Below are 18,236 nucleotides of genomic sequence, written 5' to 3'. Positions count from 1 at the left end.
CAAAACAAAACAAAAAGCTTTTTGTTTTTCTTTTTTTTATTCTTCCAGGGGCCACAAGGGGGCGCTCCGCGGGCCGCAAATGGCCCGCGGGCCGCATATTGGGGAACCCTGGGCTATAGGGTTCCAGTGTGTGTGGAGCCTAATATAATAGCAACTGGAACAAAGGACAGTACAGATCTCTTTGTGCTGGGGTGAGTCTGTGACAGAATGACACAGACTCATCAATTCAGTGATTTAAAAGACTAACTGCATTGCAGAACCAATGCAAAGACTTTGGGGGGGGGGGGTTCTGGTTCATAACATTTCAGCCTTCTTGTGGAGAAGTGGACTTTATTTCTGTTCCTCCCGAGGCAGACAGATCCCTACAAGGACTAGGAGCTAGCTAACCATGACCTACAGCCAAAACGAATACTGTTGCAAAGGATGTCCCATATGTGAGGAGCATACAGATACAGATAAACCGTTTATGGAACACTTCACATCTTGGCTATGCTTCAACAAGTACTGTATATTGCCTGTATGTATTCATGAGTGAAGGGCGTATAGACTTCAATATCAAGGGAGGAAGGAGTTGAATGCAGATCCATCTCAGCCTAAAGATTGATAAGACATGCAGAGCTTCAAAGCTCTTCTAAGAAAGAGCAGCATCTCTCTGGAAGATTGACTTGAGGCATGAGTTGGAAATTATCTACTGCATCGTCAAAACGAAAAATAAATTGCGTGCGAGGACGTGCAACTTGCAGAAGGGTGCGCAGTAAAACCTGCAGTACGGGTACATTCGGTTAGATTTGTACACTCTCTGAGTTACAGATGGATACATTGTAGCTGCAGAGCGATGGTCGAGTCAGGGCCGGCCAATTGGAAGTGGAAGTGGGAAAAAGGAGGAAGTGGAGGAAGAGGGTTGATAAAAACTATCTGGATGAAAATGCTAATGAAACCTTAAACTCATTAAAGGCGCATTCAGTGATTTGGGTGATTTGGAGAAAAAAAAACCTGGTCCACCCCGGTAACAAGATGTGCACACGCTCTACAGTGGGGGAAGTACAACAGACCAACATCACGTGCACCAAGGCCCGCCCCACTCGATCATGATTGGAGGAAGGTCTCATCCTGATTGAATGAAGGCTTTGCCACCCAAAGCCCAAACCGAAACTAGGGTTTTTTGACCCCAGGGGCTCACTGGGGACAGGGCTGGAACTCCTTATATGGTCAGCACACTTTATAGTAGGGAGGATTATCCAAAAAATAAGAAAAAATAAGTGATATTTGAATTAAGTGAAACCACAATATGTCTTAGTTAGTTAGATAGTTAGTTACCCAGAGGAAGCCTGGCATAGGACTGGACCTTGTGCAGAATCGTATTGATGCGACTCATATACGCTGACGTTAGTAGCTTGGTATCAAATCCAGAACCTTCCGGGTTCCCAAGCGGCCGCTCTACCTCTAGAACCACTACCTACCTCCAGAACCACTGCCGCCCTGTTCCCTTAAATTGTGCATTTAACCCATTTTAACCTGAGATCAGATTCTAAAAATGTCTTCTACATCCTGACAGTTTTCTGAAAAAGCTATGTTTCTATGTCTGCGGTTCTTCGAATTTTCAAAAATAGCAGACCTACAAGCTCGTAGCGCGCCACTCGGTGGCGCGCTATGAGCTTGTAGATCTGCTATTTTTCAATATCTAAAGCATAACATAATGCTAACACCAAAAGGGGTTCCCGCCCAAAATTGGTTAAATTGTGCATTTAAGGGAACCCATTCACTTTTAGGGCCCTATTATGCGTGTCTTAAGTACCAGGTCTTATTCCTTAACTTAAGACCTGGAGGCGTGATCAATGCCATTTGGCTATTCTGAGTGGCCAAATGGCATTGACCACGCCTCCAGGTCTTAAGTTAAGGAATAAGGAGTAAGGAGTTTGATGAATGCACTTCTATGTATATTGCCCCCAAAAAATCTTTAGGATAATACAACTTCTCAGATAGATAGTTATGTTTAAGTCACTCTATTGACCACATAGTTGATAGTAGGAACAGCACAATCACACAGATGATCCCACGGGAAGGTAACAATACAGAGATATAGGGCTGCATTTTCGTCACCACTAAACCCCTTATCCCTAAACTTCTTTGCCTATTTTGCAAAACATTTTTGAATAGTTAAAATGGCCAGTCTACAAGCTCACAACGTGTCAATGTAGAGGCTAGCTGAACTATTCAAAAATGTTTTTCAAAATAGTAAAAAAAAGGCAAAGAAGTTTAGGGATAAGGGGTTTAGCGGTGACGAAAATGGAGCCCATAGCCTACTGTAGGCCTAGGGATTTGTTCCAAGACAGGCACCGACCGCCTTGCACTGACTTCCATATTAATAGTTAAAAATATGATGACTCATTTTGGCTGATGTAATTTTATGCAATCTGTCTAATTAGTGGCACATGCTAATGTTAGTTATGCTTATGCAGTCTTTTTGTAAAAAAGGAAAAAATAAATCCCAAAATACATTCTCACAATACAAACACACATATTGAGTCTAACAGTGTTCATTACTTTCATTGTACAGCCACTCACACACAGATGCACACACCACACACATACGCAACATACGTACATGTATAGGGCCTAACAAACACACACTACAGTCTATGACACACACACACACACACGACTTGCACATGTACAGTATGTGAACACACATGTATGACTGTCTGTGTATTTGTTTTTTTGTTTGTTTTTTTGTTTTTGTTTTAACTTCTATCCAAGACCAAAAAAGCAAGACATGCCATCTCCGATTTACTACCCGTATCTGCACAAAGTAGATGGACACCGGAAGCAGGTCGGAGTCTATTCATTCCAAGAGAGTGAATGTGAACACAGCTTCTGAACCATTCTTTATCCCCATTGGTCACTGAGCTAATTATTGGACCTGATCGTCACAAGCCATCCAATATTCCCCAAGATTTTCGTACTAAAATGGCTTTTTTTAGAGAGACAAATCAGGAGAAAATGTGCTTTATTATCAACCTTTCTCTGTCCCAGAAACACAAACGCAAATCGGCATATGTATGTCGGTGGGAACCCTTGGCCAATAGGGGACCACCATTCTTGATGATGATGTATGATGATTAGAGCGCCCCTCACTTCACACAGGTGTGATTTCTTTCAAAATAAAAGTTCACACATTGTTTTTTCCAAATAAACTCATGAGTGTTAACTGTTAAGGGTGTTTTATTTATTTTATTTTTTCGGGACCAATCCATAAGGAAAAGTCCTTCTGCACACCTACAATGGACAGGTGCGTCGGATAACTGGAACTGAGAAGTAGAGAAAAAATCACACCCGTGTGAACTGAGTGGTGCAACTCAGCACTGACGTCACACACTAACCATAGCAACCATGCTCACCTGTACGTGGCCCCAGGTACAGGTACACACAGGTACAGGTACACACATACATAGACACATACAGACAAAGCTGGTTATTGGAGTGGTTTGCACCACTCAAAAAGTAGAGTTTAGATTTATTGAGCAACGTTTCGATGGAGAGGGACTGGTAACGGATTGGCGCGGGGCATCTGATTGGCCCCCGCTGATCCCAGAGGCATTTGATTGGCCCCCGCTGATCCCAGAGGGACTGGTAACGGATTGGCACGGGGCATTTGATTGGCCCCCGCTGATCCCAGAGGCATTTGATTGGCCCCTGCTGATCCCAGAGTTGTTCTAATACTGACTGTTTGTCAGTTTCTTCTTTATGCCTGATGAAGGTCTGACGACCGAAACGTTGCTCAATAAATCTAAACTCAAGTTTAGACAGTGTACGGGATTCTTTTTGAGTGGTGTAAACCACTCCTACAACTGGCTTTGTTAGTTTACGTGTCTGTTCGTACCAAAAAATGAGCATGGTTGCTATGGTCACCCAGTTCACCCGGGTGTGATTTCAGCTTTGTTAGTTTACGTGTCTGTTCGTACCAAAAAATGAGCATGGTTGCTATGGTCACCCAGTTCACCCGGGTGTGATTTCATTACGTCAGACATTACGTCAGACCACAGCTGATCAGGCTATATAATACCTTACACCACTCATTTCACACGGGTGTGATTTTTATTTCTCTACTTCTCAGTTCGGGACCAATCCAAAATTGTTACACATAATTTCAGGACTCAATCTGGAGTCATATCTGTCAGTGTAATTGGTTTGGACTCAATCTGGAGTCATATCTGTCAGTGTAATTGGTTTGGACTCAATCTGGAGTCATATCTGTCAGTGTAATTGGTTTGCTAAATTACTGGGAAATATAAAATCCATATACTGTATCATGAACATCCAATCAGCCCCACATTTGGATTGCATGTTGTGGAGCCTCTAACACATTTCTTTCCCTAGTGGATTCCTTGGGTACTGACTTGTGTCACGGAAACTACACTTGCAATTTCTCAAAATGTAATTTAGCTTTAGTTTAGTATAGTTTAACTTTAGTAAAATTGTACTGGAAATTTCAGACAGCTCAATACCAGGGCATAATACTATTGTTGTACTTGTCCCTCTATATTACATATATCATTATCATTATTGTATAAATTAATTATAGATTATTTTATGTGGGGGGGCGGCAGTGGCTCAGGGCAGGGTAGAGTGGCTGGATGGCAACCGCTAACCCGGGCTCCCCCAGACTTAGTGTCGAAGTGTCCTTGAGCAAGACGCTGAACCCCTAATTGCTCCCGATGAGCAGGTTGGTGCCTTGCATGGTTTCCTCCATCATTGGTGTGTGAATGTGTGAGTGAATGGGTGAATGTAATGCACAATCTACGTAAAGCACCTTGGATAAAGGCGCTATATAAATGCAGTAGGTCGATAAGAACGTCTTGATAAGTAATCTACTGGTGATTATCGGTTGATCACATTCGAAGCGGGTGAGCATAGAGGGACTAAGTGATTAAAGGACCACTTCACCACTTTTCAACCTATCTTCATATACTAGGTCCTCACTAATAATCATGAAAAAATGGCGGAATTTCTTTCTACTCTGGCTGTGTCTCATAGGAGGGCTGAGGGCAGTTCAGAAACGGTCTTCCAGTGACATCATCGATGGGGAATACAAGCTAATAAAAACTGCAGGCTTTCTAGTCCTGAAAAGTTGCAATACAAAAATGGAAGCCATCGTTCTCACGATAATAAAAATCTAAACATTTTTGTAAAAAAAAAATGTTTAAAAAATAATCTGCCTTATGATGATGTCACTGGAAGACGGTTTCTGAACTGCCCACAGCCCTCCTATGAGACACAGACTGAGTAGAAAGAAATCGTGCCATTTTATCATGATTATTAGTGAGGACCTATTATATGAAGATAGGTTGAAAAGTGGTGAAGTGGTCCTTTAACTGTAGGGCTACCAGTGTTTGCCTACCTCCATTGCGACAGGCAGGGAAGGTCTGACATGGCAGAGGAAGCCCTGCTCTGGGCAGTGCTCTGAATCCTGGGATACTGTCCATGCCAGCAAGAGACTCACTGTGGCCCCTGCTGCCACCGGCCCTACCGAAATGCACTGGGATGCCAGAGTGGCCTCCTCCAGACCCCATACCAAGCTCTTCTTTATCCATCCTTAGCAGGGCATCGGCGCTGCCGTTCCATGCCCGACCATCATTTTCTGAGAGAGACAAAAAAAAGGAACAAAATGAGTGAATATAAGCAACACAAAGTTACAAATAATAACTGGGAATATTTTATTCCTCAATGTCATATAAAGCCTTAATTGTTTCCCCTTTATGTGCAAAAATATGTGCTCTCATTCTCTCTCACATACTCTCTCTTTTTCTTCATTCTGAGAAGTTGAACTAGAGTAACATAGAGTAAAGTATAGTTGCGTTCTCTCGTAAAGACCCCGTGTTTGAACAGAAACAACTTACTCTCTCTATCTCTGCTCCCATGGCTAAAGGACAGTTTCCTCTGCCTGGGCCAATAAGATCCATCATCTGCAAAGGCCAGACCAGCACTGCTGTCCCATGGCATGAAGCCAGCCTTTGCCTGGATGGAACTAGATCCTGCATTATTTTTAGTCGCCCCGTCCCCACCTCCAGAGAGACCTGAGGCTTGGTGCAGGGCAGAGGGCGTCTGAGAGCTCGCTCGCAGGCTCTCGTAGGCCGGCGGTCTCCGGAAGCCCCCCGACGGGTAGGTCCACAACAGAGGGCTGTCGGAGGAGGGGGGCTTGTAGGCTGGCAGCCCGTGTGGGGTGTGAGAACGGAGGTGTGGCCGGGAGTGAGACCGCTGCGACGAGGACAGCGGCGTCGGCGTGGAGCTGGCACTGCTTTGAGACGTTTGGCTGCTGGTGGTGGTGGCGCTGTGGTCCATCTGGGAGGAGTGGCCTCCTCCGTCCCTATCACGTTCCCTCTCTCTGTCCCTGTCCTTATCCCTCTCTCTGTCCCTGTCCTTGTCCTTATCCCGGTCTTTATCTCTCTCCTTGTCCCTGTTTCGACCTCTATCTCTGTCTCTGTCTCTGTCTCTGTCTCTGTCTCTGTCTCTGTCCCTATCGCGGTCCCTGTCTCTCTCTCTATCACGGTCTCCTTCTCTGTCCCTGTCCCTGTCTCTCTCTCTATCACGGTCTCTGTCCCTGTCTCTCTCTCTATCGCGGTCTCTGTCCCCCCTGTCCCTGTCTCTCTCTCTATCACGGTCTCTGTCCCCTCTGTCCCTGTCTCTCTCTCTATCGCGGTCTCTATCTTTGTCTCTGTCTCTGTCTCTGTCTCTGTCTCTGTCTCTGTCTCTTTCTCTCTCCGCTTTATCTGTCTTCAGAAGAAAGCTGACCGACTTCCCGGGGGCCTGTGTCTGCGTCTGCGTGGTGGCCTGAATGGCTGCCTGTGAGCTGCTCTTGGTGGGGGCCGGTGAATCACCCCTCTCTGGCTTCCGGTAGTGATGGTAGTGTGAGGGCCGATGGTGCGGGTGGTGGTGGTGGTGATGGGAGAATGGGGAGGTGGACTTAGAGGAGGGAGGCAGCGGCGTAGAGTGGCTCCGGGCCCTCAATCCCGGTGCAGGCCCCAACTGGCTCTCTCTGTTGTGTTTGTCTGCACTCCCCCCAGATGATTCCTTGGAGCCCGACAGCAGTGCCGGGAGAGAGGAAAGAGCAGAGGTGGAGGAGGAGGAGGTGCTGGCTTGAGTCGTGACGCTGGAGGTTTGGGTTCCTGGCTTGGCAGAGGCCTTGTGTTGGACCCCGACCCCGCTGGAGGCTGCTGCTGGCTGGGGGAAGGCCAGCAGCGGAGGGCGGTGCTGCAGGAGGTTGGGGAAGGGGGCAGGGATCTTAGTGCTGGGCTCCGTCTCTGACTTAGTCCCAGGTAGCAGGTAGGGAGTGGGCGCCCGGGGAGTGTGCGGACTCGACGACAGGGCCTGGGGCACAGGGGTGGAGGACACAGAGGAGGGCAGGGGAGAGGAGTGGGACACGGACGCCGCAGATTTAGATTTGGAGCAAGAGGGAGAGGAGGAGGAAGGTCGCGGGAGCGGGGAGGAGGAGCTGCCGGACGACAAGTGTTTGGAGGATTTCAGTTTGTCGTGTTTGACAGGGGGCCGTCGGTGGGCCTCCCTGTCGTCATGCTGCGACTGCGTGTACTTCATCTCCTCGTAGATGGCCTCACTCTGGTCCGAGTCCGAGTCCGGCGTGGTGGCCACGGGCGTGACGGGGTGAGGCGTGGCGGTCTGGCTCTCTCTGGTGAACACCTGTCCCACCATCTCTATGTAGACGGGCTCGTCGTCCCCGTCCCCTCGCTGAGGCTTCGTGTCCGCTGCTTGGAAAGGCAGCGACGTGGCGGCGGGAGTCGGGCGTGAAGGCTGGTCAAACGACAGCTGAGTACTGGGGCTCCTCTTGGGTTTTAACGGAGGTACCTTCTTCCCTCCTACGTCTCCTGATTCAGATTTCTTCATGGCTGTGGGAGAAGTAATGGGTTAATAATAATAATAAATATAGCTGCAAGCAGCTATAAGACGGGGTCAAGCCCAAAAAGATAAAAGCTATATACGCATAACATATTACACAATGAGCTGAAATTGAAAATTATATATTTGACAAATAATAAATAAAAATCACATCCGTGTGACATGTCAAACTAGCGGGGTTTCATGATGCTGAATCCATTCCAAGCATTAGTTTTGCAAAAAAAACACTCATTGGGCTAAAAACGGACATAGCCAGGCACTTACCCAAATGTGCTGACATCATCACATTTGTGATGACGCTATGGCCGTTTTTAGCCCAAGGAGTGTGTTTTGTGGAAAAAATAATGCTTGGAATGGATTCAGCATCATGAAATCCCCTATAGTTTGACACGTCACATGCTACTTAAAGCATGATGAAATTTAGATTGTTTTCCCCTTCATTATAGGTTGCTCTTATCTTATGGTCACATATTATGCGTATGCCAATTGTGAAAATTGCTCAACATGTGCAATTTAGCATCCGGCACTTTCTACATGCTGGGGACCCATACTCAACCTTTCTAACATAAAACGTTGGTGTACTCAACATGCGTGGGTTGACATTCTGTCAGGTGGACTAGAACCCCTGTAGCGCGCCACCGAGTGGCGCGCTACGAGCTTGTAGGTCTGCTATTTTTCAATAGCTAAAGCATAACATGATGCTAACGCCAAAAGCGGTTCCCGCCCAGAATGGGCTAAAGAGCATAGCAGTGGTTTTCTACTGCTATCTGCCATTCATTTTTCCAATAGATATTTACAAAGATATTCAAATATTCAATTCAATATCAATTATTTTAAACCTAGAATCCAGCCATCCAGGATCCTGGTGAATGATGACCATAAAACCTTTGATTCTGTGAAGAAAGAAAGATGAAAACCGCTAATCAAAGGCTATTTATTAAATGTAATATATTATCATATAATGAATTATTCAAACATTTTCTTCACAGAATCAAAGGTTATGGTCATGATTCACCACACGCACGCACGCACGCACGCACGCACGCACGCACGCACGCACGCACGCACGCACGCACGCACGCACGCACGCACGCACGCACGCACGCACGCACGCACGCACGCACGCACGCACGCACGCACGCACGCACGCACGCACGCACGCACGCACGCACGCACGCACGCACGCACGCACGCACGCACGCACGCACGCACGCACGCACGCACGCACGCACGCACGCACGCACACACACACACACACACACACACACACACACACACACACACACACACACACACACACACACACACACACACACACACACACACACACACACACACACACACACACACACACACACACACACACATAATAAGGGCGCTCTTCTGTCATGGAGAAAATATTTAGGCAGTTCTGTCAACATTTAGATATGGGATTACACCTCTAACCCAGTCCAACTGTCAAAACTGACATCCACACCCCCCCCCCCTCTCTCTCTCTCTCTCTCTCTCAGAGAGTTCAGGTGAGTTTACCAGGTTGGACTTTCTCCACTCATCACAAAACTGCTCAACTCAGTGTTTATGGCAGGGCAATATTAGCTGGTTCAAACACCTATTTTCAACATTTATAAGACAAATGTATTGTTTATGAGAATGCCACATTCCTAAATAAGCAATAAACACCAACAACCTCCAGTAGCAGAACAAAATGAGCCAGGTCAATTAAGACTTCTTCTGGCATTTGGGATTTGGGGAAGTCAGGGCTTAATCCACAGTGTAAGGTTCAAGGAATCACAAAGAGCAGATACTGGTAATATCTGTCCATTTCCTTTCTCATCTTCTCTCATCTCAAACACATTCCACTAAACAGAAAGCATTATTGCTGTTTTCTGCTGCCACCCAGGAAGAAATCACTGCTGTCTCATTGTACAGTGTACAGTGTGATTTTATTTAGCAACAGTCTCAGATATTATTTCAAGGTAGTAGGACTTTGAGAGGGAATTTAACAATTTAATTTAACAAAAATGTCTGTAAATCTGTAACAGAGAACAGAGAATATATAAAATCCAGAGATATTATTCTTTCTGCAACTCATAAACACCAAACCAAAAGCCTTACTTACCGTTCTTCTTATCTGAATGTTTGGCTTGCGAGTGAGTGGGCGGGCCAGACGACAGGGGCTCCAGGGGTCCTCTGTGGTCCGAGGAGGAGGCGGTGAGTCGAGTGGTGGGGTGGCGTTTGGGCTTGGTCGGGGGGCAGCGGCCTCCGTGCTGCGACTGCGTGTCAGAGTAGTCGTCGTCGTCTCCGTTCTCCAGCCCGGCGTCCCCTCCGGCGCCCACGGCGTGGCAGGACTGCGAGCGCGGCGCCATGGCCGAGGCACAGGAGTGAGGGGACAGGTCCTGGGAGGCCGGCATGGTCATGAAGCCCATGCGGAAGTGCCGGCGGAAGGAGGCCAGGTCGCGGGCTTTGCCCACGGTGGCCGAGGGGTCATTCTGAGTGGAGCTGCAGAGGTGGGATGGAATTCGGGCACAGGGGGAGAGAAAGCATGCTAGCATTTAGCAGTTGCAGTTGAAAGTAAACTAAAACAATGAGTGTAACAGTAGTAAACTACAGTAAAACACATTTTCAAACCCTAGTTGACCTCGTCCCTTCCTCTCCCCTGCTAAGACAAACCCTAGTTGACCTGGTCCCTTCCTCTCCCCTGCTAAGACAAACCCTAGTTGACCTGGTCCCTTCCTCTCCCCTGCTAAGACAAACCCTAGTTGACCTCGTCCCTTCCTCTCCCCTGCTAAGATAAACCCTAGTTGACCTCGTCCCTTCCTCTCCCCTGCTAAGACAAACCCTAGTTGACCTCGTCCCTTCCTCTCCCCTGCTAAGACAAACCCTAGTTGACCTCGTCCCTTCCTCTCCCCTGCTAAGATAAACCCTAGTTGACCTCGTCCCTTCCTCTCCCCTGCTAAGATAAACCCTAGTTGACCTGGTCCCTTCCTCTCCCCTGCTAAGACAAACCCTAGTTGACCTCGTCCCTTCCTCTCCCCTGCTAAGACAAACCCTAGTTGACCTGGTCCCTTCCTCTCCCCTGCTAAGACAAACCCTAGTTGACCTCGTCCCTTCCTCTCCCCTGCTAAGACAAACCCTAGTTGACCTCGTCCCTTCCTCTCCCCTGCTAAGAGAAACCCTAGTTGACCTCGTCCCTTCCTCTCCCCTGCTAAGACATATATTTGAGTCATTTAATTGGGTGTCTTGCCTCCTGCCTCTCTCTGTTCTGCAGAAAACACACACACACACACACACACACTCTCGCTCTCTCTCTCTCTCTCTCTCTCTCTCTCTCTCTCAGAGAGTTCAGGTGAGTTTACCAGGTTGGACTTTCTCCACTCATCACAAAACTGCTCAACTCAGTGTTTATGGCAGGGCAATATTAGCTGTTCAAACACTATTTTCAACATTTATAAGACACATTTATTGTTTATGAGAATGCCACATTCCTGAATAAGCAATAAACACCAACAACCTCCAGTAGCAGAATAAAATGAGCCAGGTCAATTAAGACTTCTTCTGGCATTTGGGATTTGGGGAAGTCAGGGCTTAATCCACAGTGTAAGGTTCAAGGAATCACAAAGATATTCATAAAACCAGCATATACTGGTAATATCTGTCCATTTCCTTTCTCATCTTCTCTCATCTCAAACACATTCCACTAAACTGAAAGCATTATTGCTGTTTTCTGCTGCCATCCAGGAAGAAATCACTGCTGTCTCATTCTACAGTGTGATTTTATTCAGCAACAGTCTCAGATATTATTTCAAGGTATGTATTGATCTATTATTATCTATTGCCTCAGCAGAGAGATGGGGGAAATCTAGATCTATCTATTTCAGTGTGTACATGTGTGGGTGAAATACGATATTTCCTTTCTCAACATCTAATCAAATCCTTCATTTATGTGGTTATTATTACATGCAAACACACTTTAGGCCTGGATGTGTGTGCTTGGTTGGTGCCAGGGGAACGCAACAATATGCAACATGAACACTTCAGCTCAATTTACCACGGTTAGGTTGAAGAGCAGTTCTTATCTGCAAGGACGACGATCAATTGGGGCATTTCAGGGCAAACAGTGCTGTTCTTTCGATATGCCTATTCATTCACTGCTGCTCATCATGGACACATTATGGGAGAAGGTTTGTGTACAGAATGCGTATGTATGTGAATGGGGTGTACAGTATGTAAATCATCATAAATACAACAAGGCCATATTTAGCCAACAAAAGAGGCCGTGGCGCTCAGTAGCTACTGTAGCTTACAGTATGGTTCTAGTTTCTACTTTTTTGCATCTGTATATCATATTCTCTCCCACCAACCAACCTCTTGAAGTAGTGCAGATTACGGCAAATTAAATTCTTATGCAGACTTTTGCATATTTAATAGATAATCTACTGGTTAACCACATTATGGGAAAGGGCCGTGGGCCACATTAAAGGCATGAGTGTGACATGAATAGTCAGCCTGCTCATCCATATAACTCGGTATTTCAAGGAAAGGTGGTGATAAGATTTTTACAAATCTCTGATGACTTGGTTGTGATGCTAATGCTATGAATCAGAAAACTCTATTTTGTAGTAGTCCTCCTGGCCCACATAGTAATAATAGCTTGAATTTATATACATGCTGATATTTTGTTTTACGAGTAGTGAATACCCCAATATCCTAATCCAGTTGAATGCAGTTTTGTCCCAAGTGATTATAATAAAGACCTTACATTTACAGGCATAAATCAGGTGTGCAGTTCATATCAAACTCAATCTCTGCCCTTCACATTTTGCTGCATTTTACTACATCAAGACTTTATTAATGTAATGGTAAAATCTGGAACTGATGCCTCACAGCCTCAGCTACAATCCAGGATTTATTTGTAATGAATAAAACATTATTTTAACCAATCTGTACGATAGAGTATATGTTAATACAACATACAGTAACTTCTGTAGCACATTTGCAGTGGTTGCAGGTGCTCTCCCTACTCTTCCATTGAGAAACGTAGACCCTGGAGGAGTCAGGTAGTATACAGTATCTACTGGTTGACAATGCCAGTAGAAGTATTTGAAGCAGACAGCACACTGGATGCGCTGTCATCTGTAATGTATAGGGTGAACATAGCTGGAAATAATCACCTCTCTCTGTCAGGAAAGACATACGTTATGGATTGTAGCTTTAAAAGGCTTCAGAGCATTACTGTAGCTGTCAGAAAATGACAACACTCCAATACTAACCAAACTCACACAAACCTATGAATCACAGCGTGGCCATGAACGTAAATATATATATAAATTATGCTACATACTGTACACACTACACTCTATAAGATCATTGGTCTCGTCTGTGCAGTCCAGCATTCAGCAGCATCTCAACATGCACCAGGGCAACCTCACAACCACTTTGCACTCAGGAAGATGACAAAGGGCTTTAAAACAGTTTTTATGAGGGGCTGACAAGTGTACAGATGTTTCTGCCCATGGCTCATCCGTGTAAAATGTCTGTGCTCTTATCAAGCCCTTATAAAAACAATTTAAATGTCTTTTGACTTTCTGTTTTTGAGTGCAAACCTAAAGCCTGCAAAGTATTTGGAGTATCCTGGTGAGTTGCACCATATGTCTTGAGTGCAGACAAGTTCTAACTTTCCCCGGGAAACATCGCTATGTTGTGGAACTTGTGGCATACAGTGTTGTTTTTGGCAGCAAATTTCTATTTTAGTTTTAGTCATAGTCTCTTGAATAGTTTTCACTTAGTTTTAGTCACATTTTAGTCACCTGGAATGTGTTAGTGTTAGTCTAGTTTTAGTCGACTAAATGTCATAAGATTTTAGTCGACTAAATCCACTGGTGATTTAGTCGACTAAAATGTATTTTGGCGGGCCTTGTTGCCGTCATAATAACTGATTTTACACTTGCTGAAAATAGCTGATCTACAAGCTCAGATCTGCTATTTTCAGCATGCAACCAAGTGTAAAATGACTTATACTGGATCTGTTGTCCACTAGTCCCTTCCTAACATTTTAGTCTAGTTTTTATTTGTTGACGAAATTGTCAGTATATTTAGTCTTAGTTTTAGTCACCATAGCTTAGTTTTCATTTAGTTTCCATTTAGTTTTCTTCAGTGGAAAAAGGTAGTCGACGAAATTTTTTCGTCTTAGTTTTAGTCGACGAAAACAACACTGAGATGCTCATATTATTAGTGCATCAGAAACTCTTTCTAAAAGCCATCCAAACGTCTCAGCGAACCGCCTGTGCACCAGAGTTGATTTCGTCGAAAACGAAAATTGTTCGTCGACTACCTTTTTTCACTGACGAAAACTAAATGGAAACTAAATGAAAACTAAGATATGATGACTAAAACTAAGACTAAATATACTGACAATTTTTTCAACAAATAAAAACTAGATTAAATGTTAGGAAGGGACTAGTGGACAAGAGATCCAGTATAAATTGCATGCGGAAAATAGCTGATCTTCAAGCTTCACAACGCGTCGCGCTGCAACGCGTTGTGAGCTTGTAGATCGGCTATTTTCAGCAAGTGTAAAAACAGTCATTACGACGGCACCAAGAACCGCCAAAACACATATTAGTCGACTAAATCAACTGTAGATTTAGTCGACTATAATCCTATGATATTTAGTCGACTAAAACTAGACTAACACTAAGACATTCCAGGTGACTAAAATGTGACTAAAACGAAATGAAAACTATTCAAGAGACTACGACTAAAACAACACTGCTGTGCAATACATCCTCCTCCAAACCTAGCTGGCCCTGCAGCTATTGCTGCTCCTCCGCGTCTGTTCCAAGACTAATGCCCGTTTCCCAGGTTCTGCAATGTCCTTGGTGACCCGGCACTGTTCCTAACCACCACTTCTCCTGTCCTGCGAGGCTCATCCGCAACGCCATGTGTCCATGCTTATCCCATTCTGGGCGGGAACCCCTTTTGGTGTTAGCATTTATGTTATGCTTTAGCTATTGAAAAATAGCAGATCTACAAGCTCATAGCGCGCCACCGAGTGGCGCGCTACGAGCTTGTAGGTCTGCTATTTTTTTAAATAAATCGAAGAACGACTGACATAGAAACATAGCTTTTTCAGAAAACTGTCAGGATGTTAGAAGACATTTTTAGAATCTGATCTCATGTCAAAATGGGTTATAGGTTGGTCATTCATGCTGCGCTGCCTTGCTACACCTCTGCTCTGACTGCAATCCACTTTAGTGCCGTCCTGAAGTTTGACTATACTGCCAACATAAGTGCTATAACACTTTACAGTTTGAGTGAACCTGTCAGCACTGGCCTTCTCTTTTTAACAAGCCATATAAACCCCAATGTATCCTACTAACCGCAGCTGCATCAATAACCACTTTGCTTTCTTCCTTTGTGGATTTCATTCACTGTGTAAAATGATACCGTGTGAAGTTGCTATAGTGAGAAATGTCTTCAAATCTGATTTGATTTGATTCCAAAAGGAGAAAGTTCATTAACCGGACAGGAGGTTTCTGTGTTATCCGTTTAGCCTAAATGTCTGACTGTACTGTACTTTGTGCTGTTTATATTTCTGACTAATAAAGTAGTCAATCAACCAAACATACTGAGTGTTTCCATCTCTTTCTGTAGAGGCTAGAATTTGATAATTTCGACTGTCTATGAATCTACGAATGTATTAGCAGCACATGTACTGTAAATGCATTTCTGATGTTTTACACCCATGATGCTAATAACGTGTATACACGTCCTCTCAATTAAAACCGCTGGGTGCCTCACTCGGCCGTGTATCGTCATTAGGACCTTTTTAACCCATTTTGACCTGAGATCAGATTCTAAAAATGTCTTCTACATCCTGACAGTTTTCTGAAAAAGCTATGTTTCTATGTCAGTCGTTCTTCCATTTTTCAAAAATAGCAGACCTACAAGCTCGTAGCGCGCCACTCGGTGGCGCGCTATGAGCTTGTAGATCTGCTATTTTTCAATAGCTAAAGCATAACATAATGCTAACACCAAAAGGGGTTCCCGCCCAAAATGGGTTTTAATGATATAAAATGCGAAGAACAATTTGCTGTAGTTGTGAAGCTATAGGCTGATTTGGAGCAAAGTGAAATGCTGCATGTTTAAGAATAACTCGCTTCCAACGGAAACAGGATGATGCCGATAGGGCTTCATCTCAAATTCCCATCCTCTATTGATACAACAACCACACTGACATGTCCTGCTTATCTTTCATTATACCATCTTTACATTTATTTGGAAAAGCCTAACTTAAAGGTGTTAAGTTTCAATCTATCTAGATTTTCCTTTTGTTGAAATATTGCTCTATACAGACAAACCTGCATGACTGTTTTGAAAACTGTTCAGCAGAGATCTGATCAAAGGATATAGTTTTCTTTCCTTCTTTTTTTGTTAATTTCTGTGCATGTCTGTAAATGGTAAATGGTGCATTTATATAGCGCCTTTATCCAAGGCGCTTTACATAGATTGTGCATTACATTCACCCATTCACACACACATTCATACACCGATTGCGGCGGAAGCCATGCAAGGTACCAACCAGCACATCGGGAGCAATTTGGGGTTCAGTGTCTTGCCCAAGGACACTTCGACATGTAGACAGGAGGAGCCGGGATTCGAACCGCCGACCCATGGATCATTGGACGACCTGCTCTACCTCCTGAGCCACAGCCGCCTGCGTAATGATTTGTCCAATGACTGTTGTTCATGGGCAATGGTTCTCTTGTCTTCATGAGGTCAGAGCAGGACACCTGCGTGGTCAGGGGATTGAATTCAACTTGGACCTTCAGACATTACCACCTGTCATTCAGTAGTGGTCAGACCCTACCACATGATCTACATTTTAGACCAATAGAAGAGCAGGGAGCAGTGCCGGATTAACACCTCTGAGGGCCCCTGGGCACTGAAGCTCGAAGGGCCCCCCTTCACGCGCGCGCACATTTTTTGCTGTTTTGGGGCCGTTTTGAGGCGGTTTTATGCCGTTATATTGGCCTATTTCTAGTCGCCTACCCCCCCCAGAGTGATAGCCAATCTAGAGCATTGTTGCTGCTTTACACACAATTGCACTTTTCAGCTGCCTTCTCACCAACAATAAAACACTAATCTTTTTAGACACCATTTATTTCATTCGGATTAGCAGGGAAATTTTCTGTGTGCCAAAAGTGCCCATATGGTAGATCCAGCCCTGGCAGGGAGACTGAATACAACAGAACCAATTGAAAAAAAAAAAACGACATTAAAACCGGGAAAGCATCTGTGTCATTTTAGAGTTTTGCATTGGCTACTCCAAAGTAGCAGATATACAAGCTCCCAGCGCGTCACTCGGTGCTGCACTGCAAGCTTGCACATCTGCTATGTTTAACTACTGGTTTAGAAGGCATACAGTTGGGTGCCACCGATATTGTCCCATTTAGGCCTGACCTCAAAATTAAAAAAAATCCTTCTAAATCCTCCAGTTTTCTGAAATAAATATTTTCACGATTTTTCAAAAATAGCAGACCTACAAGCTCGTAGCGCGCCACTCGGTGGCGCGCTATGAGCTTGTAGATCTGCTATTTTTCAATAGCTAAATTATAACATAATGTTTAAAACACCAAAAGGGGTTTTGCGCAGATCACGCAAACCTCAGCAAAAAGAAAAGGACAATATCGATGGCCTCCAACTGTATGTAGAATCGGTTTCAGGTCTTCTTAACCCATTCTGGGCGGGAACACCCTTAGGTGTTTTAAATGAAGGGTTTAAAAAAACTTCAGGTCAGGATTTAGAAGGCGTTTTTAGAATCGGCCTCACAGTCTGAAAAGAAGGAAAAAAGGCTCCATATGCACTTATGTATGCAGTGATTAATTTGATTGATGTTTCCGCCTGTTGGCCTTCCTCAGAATCAACCAATGGCAGTGTGACACACACTGGTCTCTTCTTATATAGAGCGTCGCAGTCCCGCCTCCTACCCTGGACCAGGAAATGAAACCCAATGCATTTTCCTCATAGACATTTCTTATATTTATTTAAAGACGGTTACGCCGCGGACAAAGCCAACTCGAGTCGTGACAACTCACAGGCCCGGTTCTTCCTACAGGCCGACGAAGCAGCGGCTTCGAGCGCCATGGGGAAGGGGCGCCAAAAAAAAAAAAAACATATATATTTTTTTTACTCTGTCCCAACTCTGTCTGCCCAGTGTCCCCCCAGTGCCCGCCCAGTGCCTCCCCAGTGCCTCCCCAGTACCTCCCCAGTGTCTCCCCAGTGCCAGTGTCCCGCCAGTGCCTCCACAGAGCCTCCCCAGTGTCCCC

At 45.0% G+C, this 18,236-nt stretch overlaps 1 protein-coding gene across 1 annotated transcript in view; it reads right to left on the bottom strand.

Moving 5' to 3' along the window:
• Positions 1 to 18,236, bottom strand: part of nyap1 (neuronal tyrosine phosphorylated phosphoinositide-3-kinase adaptor 1) — a 65,068-nt gene that overhangs the window by 4,962 nt on the left and 41,870 nt on the right. The window contains exons 3-5 of the mRNA XM_079507747.1: positions 10,028 to 10,407; positions 5,898 to 7,898; positions 5,399 to 5,638 (exon numbers count right to left, since the gene is read on the bottom strand). Of these exons, the coding sequence (XP_079363873.1) occupies positions 5,399 to 5,638; positions 5,898 to 7,898; positions 10,028 to 10,407 (2,621 nt within the window). The remainder of the gene's footprint in view (positions 1 to 5,398; positions 5,639 to 5,897; positions 7,899 to 10,027; positions 10,408 to 18,236) is intronic.

Source organism: Electrona antarctica, assembly GCF_951216825.1.
Source record: "Electrona antarctica genome assembly, chromosome: 8".
Classification (NCBI taxonomy): Eukaryota; Metazoa; Chordata; class Actinopteri; order Myctophiformes; family Myctophidae; genus Electrona; species Electrona antarctica.
The sequence above is the reverse complement of the archived record's forward strand: the minus strand, read 5'-3'. Positions and strand labels throughout refer to the sequence as shown.